Here is an 8085-nt window from a genome sequence, read left to right on the forward strand (position 1 = left end):
TAAGTGGGTTAAAAAGATAGCAAACAGAACAAAGCAGATTACTAAGCAAATAAAACAAAACATGCAAACTAAGCTTGATTCACTAAAGAAACAGGTTACAAAATGTAATATCTCACCCTAAATACTGAATTAGGCAGGATGCAGAGTTTACGTAGCTCAGAGTTCCAGTTATTTCTTCTTACAGACTGGACCCTTGTCTCAGTCTTGACTCACCCCTGCCTTTCCCTTCAGGTGAGTTCCTTTGTCCCTTCAGGTTCTTTCAGCAGTCCTTTTCTTGGGTAGGCAATGAAGGAGTGTCCTGTTTGCCTTCCTCCCCACTCTTAAATAAGATTTACATAAGGTGGGAATCTTTTGTTTCCCAAACTTGACCCCGCCCCCTCCTTTTAGTGGAAAGTTACAAGAAGTCCAAGATAATGTTTAGTATCAGGTGACAAGACCACCTGATCTAGCAGTGTCACAGTTCCCTCTCAGGATGCCTCCCAGGAAGTAGACAAATTAGTATCTTCACAGTCTTGTTGTTTCTTCCTAATGGCCCAGCAAATCTGATGGCCTGTTGTCTGGTGGGTGTCTTCCAAATATACACCCAGTTGTAATTGTTACATAGTCCATATTCTTAACTTTAGATACAGAAATGATACATGCATACAAATTGGATAATCACATTCAGTAAATCATAACCTTTTCAATGATATTTCATATGACCCATCTTGCATAAAACATATCTCAGTTATGTCATATCCATATCATAAGCATATTTTCATAAAGAATATGGAGTGTAACATCCCAGTGTTATTGCCTGCTGTGACAGGTCTGGCAATTTTCTGCAATATCAGTGGGAAATCTTACTGTATTAAATTTGTATCATTGTGGTCCAGGGACTGTTTGTAATTTCACAGGGAGGGTGACCACAGCTAATTGAGAAAAGTGAGTGGTGATAAAAGCCAACTTCCTCAGGTTGTAACACCTCCAGAGAAGTGCCACCACCTGGAGGGACTTGCATAAACTAGTTCAGATTGGATTCTCCAGAGACCAATTGACAATAGTCTGAGTTTAAACTGATTCAGGGCTGCCTTTTTGATCTAGCAAATGAACAGGACCTTCTGTTCAAGCAGGACACCAACCCTTCCTGAGAAGAGTTAGAAGGACAGTAAGCTTTCATGGGATAACAGGAAAGGGCCTCTCGTGGATTAGTAACTGGTTAAAAGATAGGAAACAAAGGTTAGGAATAAATGGTCAGTTTTCAGAATGGAGAGAGGTAAATAGAGGTATCCCCCAGCATTCTGTACTGGGATCAGTACTGTTAAACATATTCATAAATGATCTGGAAGAAGGGGTAAACAGTGAGGTGGCAAAATTTGCAGATGATACAAAACTACTCAAGATAGTTCAGTCCAAAGCAGACAGCAAACTGTTACAAAGGGATCTCACAAAACTGGGTGACAGGGCAACAAAATGGCAGATGAAATTCAATGTTGATTAATGCACATTGGAAAACATAATCCCAACTATACATATAAAATGATGGGGTGTAAATTAGCTGTTACCACTCAAGAAAGACCTTGGAGTCATTGTGGATGTTTCTCTGAAAACATTCACCCAATGTGCAGCAGCAGTCAAAGCTAACAAAATGTTGGGAATCATTAGAAAAGAGAGACAAGACAGAAAATATTATATTGCCTCTATATAAATCCATGGTAGGCCCACACCTTGAATGCTGCATGCAGATTTGGTTGCCCCATCTCAAAAAAGATGTACTGGAATTGGAAAAAGTTAAATGATTAGGGGTATGGAACAGCTTCCATATGAGGAAAGATTAATAAGACTGGGACTTTTCAGCTTGGAAAAGAGATGACTAAGTGACTATATGTCAGAGGTATAAAATCATGACTGGTGTGGAGAAAGTAAATGAGGTAGTGTTATTTACTCCTTATAAAACAAGAACTAGAGGTCCCCAAATGAAATTAATAGGCAACAGGTTTAAAACAAACAAAAGGAAGTATTTCTTCACACACTGCACAGTCAACCTGTGGATCTCTTTGCCAGAGGATGTTGTGAATACCAAGACTATAAGCGGGTTCAAAAAAGATCTAGATAAGTTCATGGAGGATAGGTCCCTCAATGGTTATTAGCAAGGATGGGCAGGAATGCAAAACCATGCTTTGAAGGGTCCCTAGCCTCTGTTTGCCAGAAGCTCAGAATGGGTGACAAGGGATAGATCACTTGATAATAGCTCCAGTGTCCCCCCCCCCCACCCACACACTTCATTCCCCTGTTCTCCAAAAGGCTATGGGCTGCTGGGGTAGGGGCCATCCATTTGTTGCACCCAAGGATAACCTGAGTGCCATGGGAGCAGAGATGTGAATCTTGGGTGGGCTGGTAAATTGATACCTGGCCCCCACCTTGTATTATGTTAGTTGCTCTCTCAGACATCAACACTGGGGCCACAATGGGGGCAAGATGTAGGATAAAAATTTCAAAAGCACCTAACTGACCTAGGAGTTAAAGTGCTGTTTTCAAAAGTGAGTTAGGCACTTTGGAGACTATTTGTCTCATTGAAAGTCAATAGGATTTAAGCTCCTAAGGCCCAGAACCTCAAAGGTATTTTCACAAAGGCTACTAAGTCACTTTGCACATTTGAAAATTTTGCTTGCAGTCTTATTAGGTGAACAAGGGAAGTGGGTGACTTTTAAGGAGCTATCTAGCGCATCTGCCTAGCAGCATATGCAGGGATAGATCTGGGTCCTTCCGTTTATGTAAGCATATTGATGGTCTCTTCTGTTGCCTATCCCCCCTGAAATAGTTTGGCACCCCTGAGGGAGCCCCTTCAACTTGGAAACACTGATATCAGATAAAATATTAAGCCATTGGGAAAGAGCTACTGCAAATAGAAAAGAAGTTTGCACTTTAATTGATGGAAATTAAATAGATGACAACAAATTCTTATGGAGCCATCTCCAAAACCCATGGACACAAATTAATTCAGGATTCAGAAGACATGATAGCTGGACAGGCTTCAACCCAGTTCATACTAATGTAGTTTAAATACACTTGGCCAGTGTAGACCTGATATAACTATTTGAAAAAGGATGCTTACAATTAATTTTAGACGCATTAGGATGAATTTGGTGGGCCTTGGATTTGGGCACAACCTTCTCCCTCTTTCATCTGGGAAGGTGACAATATGCTGTTACAGATCTGAAGAGCGATAGGAAACTAATGTTTTCATAATTCTTTTTTTAAATGGAATTTTTTTAACAAAACAAACTTCCCCTTGTAGCGTTTTCAACTACAGTGTTAGGGTAATGAAGAACTTGTAGGAAAGATGGCTTTGTGATAAAAGCTCTCAATTAGAAGGCCTGGTCTACGCTCAAAAATTAAATCCACCTAGCTACATCACTCAGGGCTGTGAAAAACTTCATGCACTGAGCGCCACAGCTAGGTTGACCAAACCCCTGGTGTAGAGGTGGCTCTGTCAATAGAAGAATTTTTCCACCAACCAACACTACCACCTCTCGGAGAGGTGGATGAACTACATTGACAAGAAACCCTTTTCTGTCACTGTAGCAAATGTCTACACTATGACACTACAGTGGCACAGCTGCAGTGCCATACCTATGCCACTGCAGACATACCCAAAGTTAGGAAATTTGAGCTCTCCAATGGGCAACCTGTGGCAAGTCAGTTAGGGCCTGATCTTCAGAGGTGCTGTGCATTGAATTTAGTAGGGATTGAGGGTGCTGAGCACTCTGAATATCAGGCCTTTAATTTTTCTGTGCCTCAGTTTCTCCATCTTTGAAAAGGGGAATACAACACTTGTGAGGATGGTGAGGATTGATTCATTAATGTTTGTAAAGTGATTTGAGATCCCCAAATGGAAGGTGATAGAGAAATGCGAAATATAATAGTGCATGAGAACCTAAGTGAAACTAACTCATTGGGTTTTTATTGTCCAAGCTGAAAGAAATGCAAAAGTACAAAAATAGAATAAATGGTAAAAAGTCAATGAGAGTTTTATGCAAACTTTTTGGACCAGGAGCAATGTCTTTCACCTGTCCATAAAGTGCCATGGGGTTGCGGCTGGCTGGGTATGAAAACAAACACAAGTTTTTCCTTTGTAATAATCTGAGGTGCCACTTCCAAGGGAGGTAAGGCAGGGGTGGGCAAACTTTTTGGCCCAAGGACCATATCTGGGTATGGAAATTGTTTGGCTGGCCATTAATGCTCATGAAATTGGTGCGGGAGGGGGTGAGGCCAGAAATGAGGTTCCCAGCTAATGGGAGCTGCGGGGGCGGCGCGGGCAGTGTGCGGAGCTCCCTGGCTGCCCCGAAGTGTAGGAGCCAGAGAGGGACATGCCGCTGCTTCCGGGAGTCGCGTGGAGTGGGGCAAGCCGGGGACCCTGCTCCCCGGCGGGAGCTCAAGGGCGGGATGTGCGCCCCTCCCCCCAAGTTTGCCCACCCCTGAGGTAAGGAGTTTAGTTTTTAACACCGCCTTTGTAGCTTTGGGAACACTTGTACAGCTTGTCATACCAAGAAAGAGAGAGCAGAGTTTCATGGGCCCTTGGGCACAGGAGGAGAAGCAGAGCTAAGGGGAGGGAGGAGGAGCAGAGATCAGGAACAGAGACGCCCAGGGAGGCAGGCTCTGGTGGCTGCACTTTTATCCCTCCTCCCTTAGCAAACCTCAGGGCAGCCCTGCCCAAGCGGTCGCCGTTTAGTTCAGGCACGATCCCCCGCCCCTTGGTGTCTCCTCCTAGGGAGGGTTAATTTCCCCGGGTTAGCTCCAGCCGCTTTGCAGCTCCTCCCCCAGCCGGGACCCCGCTACCTGCCCCTCACCGGGATACCGGAGCAGGGAGCTCGGCGCCCCGAGATGCCCTGTCTGGAGACAGGGTAGAGCATGCCCCGAGCCGGGAGAGGAGCCGGGAACAGGAGGTAACGTGCGTCTGCAGAGCTCCGCAGCCCAACCCGCCCCCCGGGAGCTGGCTGGCTGCAGAGCACGAGGCTAGGTGGGGAGGGGGCGGCAGGTTGTGCAGGAGGAGCCGGCGCCCAGCACCGCTTTGCACCTCCCGGGGCGGCAGGCGGGCTGGGCGCACGCGTGCAGCTGGGGGGGAACAGGAGGCAGCCTAGGCCTGTGCTGGGGAGAGGGGCAGCCCGCCCGGTGGGTGTGCGTGTGGGGGGAAGCTGCGCCCAGCTCCGCCCTGCCTTGATGGGGGCTCGGGGGTGTCTCTTTCGTGCAGAGGCTGCGGCGCCCCGTAGCCGCCGCAGCGATGCCTCGGAAGGCGGAGAAGTTTCTGCAGATCGCCCCGCACTCCCTGGCCATCGTCCTGAGCCCTGGGGCCGCGCTGGAGGCGGAGGAGGGGCGGCAGGACGGAGAGCGGCCGCCGCCGCCGCCGCCGGGCGAGGAGCCGCCCCAGCTCGGGCGCCACCGCATCGGCTACGAGATCTTCGCGGACTTCAAGCAGGAGAACATGCAGCACTTCTGGAACCCGCGCGTGACGGCGGCCGTGGCCGAGACCTTCTTCCTGGGCTGGCTGGACGAGCAGGTGCTGCTGATCCAGGGCAAGGAGGAGCACCTGGAGGTGCTGCGGGAGGGCTGGACGCGCCGCTCCCTCAAGCCGCCCGCCGGCTTCCGCATCAAGTGCCTGGGTAAGTGCTGCGGGGCTCGCCGGCGTCGGGGCAGCCCCCTAACCGGCCCCCCACCCGCGCTCGGGGCAGGTGCCTGGTGCCTTGGCTCCCGCTTGCCAGACTCTGCAAGCTCCCCTCTCCATACGCTCGGGGCACTAAAATAGCCGAGTCTCCAAGCAGGCACCACTGGTGTTTTGAACACGGCGTCGTCAAGCCCTACACGGAGCAGGTCTGCATGACGTGGTTCTTGAAAAGCTGGCAGTCTTTGGTGGCTCTTTCTTTCCTCCAGGTACACTCGTTGTTTCTCCTGCCAGTGACGCTCACTACGAGTAGCAAGGGTAGGAAATTCTGGGTCAACAATCCCAGTGTAGATAAGGCCAAAATTTGTGTGTGGGAAATGTGAGACTCAGTACGTGCGAGGAAAGGCAGCTGGAATGGGGCTGATCCTGAATTGTGAGTGAGGTTGATATTAAGCTAGCCCACGGTTCTCTTTGTTGTTGACCCGTTCTTTTTCTACTTAGTTTCCCCTCAAGTTTATACATTTTTCAACTGTGTTTTTAATAACTATGCAAATCAGTTATATTCCCTTGTTTTAATCAGCAGTTCATGATCTTTATTTTAGCACTTGGGGTCAAAAGTTCAAGTAGTACACAAGTTCCTTGATATAATTTAGCCTCAGCCGCCCCTCTCAACATCATTGTTCTCTTATCTCCATCCAGGTTCAATGAAGGATTCCCTGTGCTAGGCTCTTCTGATATAATGGATAAACTTTAATGCTTTTGCCATTCCTTAAATTGGACAAATCTCTGTACAATGCCAAACCTGTCCTGAGCAATGATAAATAGATTGTAAAATTTGCAGTACCCGACTGAATTTATCTTGCATGCTGAGATCTATTTCAAGGTATTGCCTTTCTACCAGATAAGTGCATCAGTACAAAGTCACACTAGTGAACAACTTAAAATTTCTGTGCCTATTCTTTATTCAGTGGTGCTGTGCACCGAAAAAGACAATTTTTATACTTTTGCTTTCAACATATATATCCAGCAATATTTACTATGAACAAAAACATTGTGGTTAAGTGCCAGATTTGTGTTTGATTTGGATTTTAGTAAGTTTGAGTTTGGTAAGCAGTAGAAACTATGGACATTTCATTGTGATATTCTATTTTATCTATATAATCTCAGTACTTGTTAAATTTTTAAAGGACTAACTATTTGGAAACCGTGTGTTCAGTAGTCTGTTCAAATTCTCGAAACATTTGCCTCTACAGAAAAATAAACAAACATGTAAGCTGTGCAATTCTGGACTTACGAATGATTTTTTAAAAAAATTGTTACTTTATAAAGATGCATACCACTTATTTTAAATAATTTGCATTCAAAAGTAGGCCAGACGGGCTACTAGTTAATCCAGTAACTGTAGTAGGATCACATTTCTTGAATATCTTTCTCTTTAGAGAGTGAAATTAAAACTGTAAATTAGACATATTTTAAAAAATGCCTATTGCTATTTGAAACATCAGTTACACTTAGTCTGATTCTGTTTTTTCCACTCATCCTTCCGATTCACTTATATCACGGATAGTCAATAGATAAACCACAGGCCAAATCTGGACTGCCAGATGCTTTTGAATGGAACCTGAAATCATTTTTATTTTCTCTGGAGTTTGGACCTTGACTATATTTTGACCAAGAAATTTGGACCTTGACACAAAATAATTGACTTCCAGGCTCTGACTTATATTGTAGCTTCACAACAAAAAGATGAACATGTTGATGGGGAACTTCTGAAAACTGACAAATTTCCAGATGCTCCTATAAAACATTTTTAAATGTGAGTAATGGCACTTGAATTAAGGTTTGACCTTTAACTAACCTGTTAGAGTAGTAGTCAGTTTATAAAACTATGGAATATTTCTGTTGTTCAATTATCTGTAGCGCAAAAAAAACACCCCAACACATTGTAATTTGGGTGTTCTGGGTGGCTTGAGTTTGTATGTGCCACGATAAGCATTTTTATGGTAAAGAAACAAAGGATTGGACTAGGAGTGAATTTCTTTTGCAATTCAATAAATGGCCTTTGAAACTATAATTGATGTGTATCATATTTTGATGAGTGAAGTTCTAAATAATGGTGCCTTTCCCCAAGAGAGAGATACGTATTCATGCAGTATTTCTGCCTGTAGTCTAGGAATTAGTGTATCCTTCTGAGTTTAAAAAGAGAGCATTTTGTTTTCAGTATTTGTTCTAGCTTGCTAAAGTACAAGGAGTTAAGCTGTAGCTCTCCACTGTGTGTTGGGGCAGTGAAGGACGACTCAGGATCTGAAATTCTGATGGGTAACTACCACCTAGGGTAATTTACAAACTGTAGCTCTCACAATTTCACTTACAAAGGGAAGACCTAGTTTCAGGGTTCTATTTACAGGTGCAAATGTTATGACTTTCCATGTTAATATGGTTGACTG

At 45.0% G+C, this 8085-nt stretch overlaps 1 protein-coding gene across 2 annotated transcripts; it reads left to right on the forward strand.

The window, feature by feature from the left end:
- Positions 1-4636: 4636 nt before the first annotated feature.
- LOC311519388 (storkhead-box protein 1-like) lies at positions 4637-7730 on the forward strand. 2 transcript variants are annotated; one of them, XM_084625831.1, is made up of 3 exons: positions 4642-4925; positions 5231-5639; positions 6338-7729. In XM_084625831.1, the coding sequence occupies exons 2-3, from the start codon at positions 5261-5263 to the stop codon at positions 6361-6363; spliced, it is 405 nt and encodes a 134-aa protein (XP_084481957.1). In that variant the 5' UTR covers positions 4642-4925; positions 5231-5260; the 3' UTR covers positions 6364-7729. The 2 variants fall into 2 exon arrangements, with proteins under 2 accessions (XP_084481956.1, XP_084481957.1); XM_084625830.1 differs by having other exon boundaries at positions 4637-4925; positions 5231-7730.
- Positions 7731-8085: the final 355 nt, after the last annotated feature.

Source organism: Lepidochelys olivacea, assembly GCF_965140295.1.
Source record: "Lepidochelys olivacea isolate rLepOli2 genome assembly, chromosome: 4".
Taxonomy (NCBI): domain Eukaryota; kingdom Metazoa; phylum Chordata; order Testudines; family Cheloniidae; genus Lepidochelys; species Lepidochelys olivacea.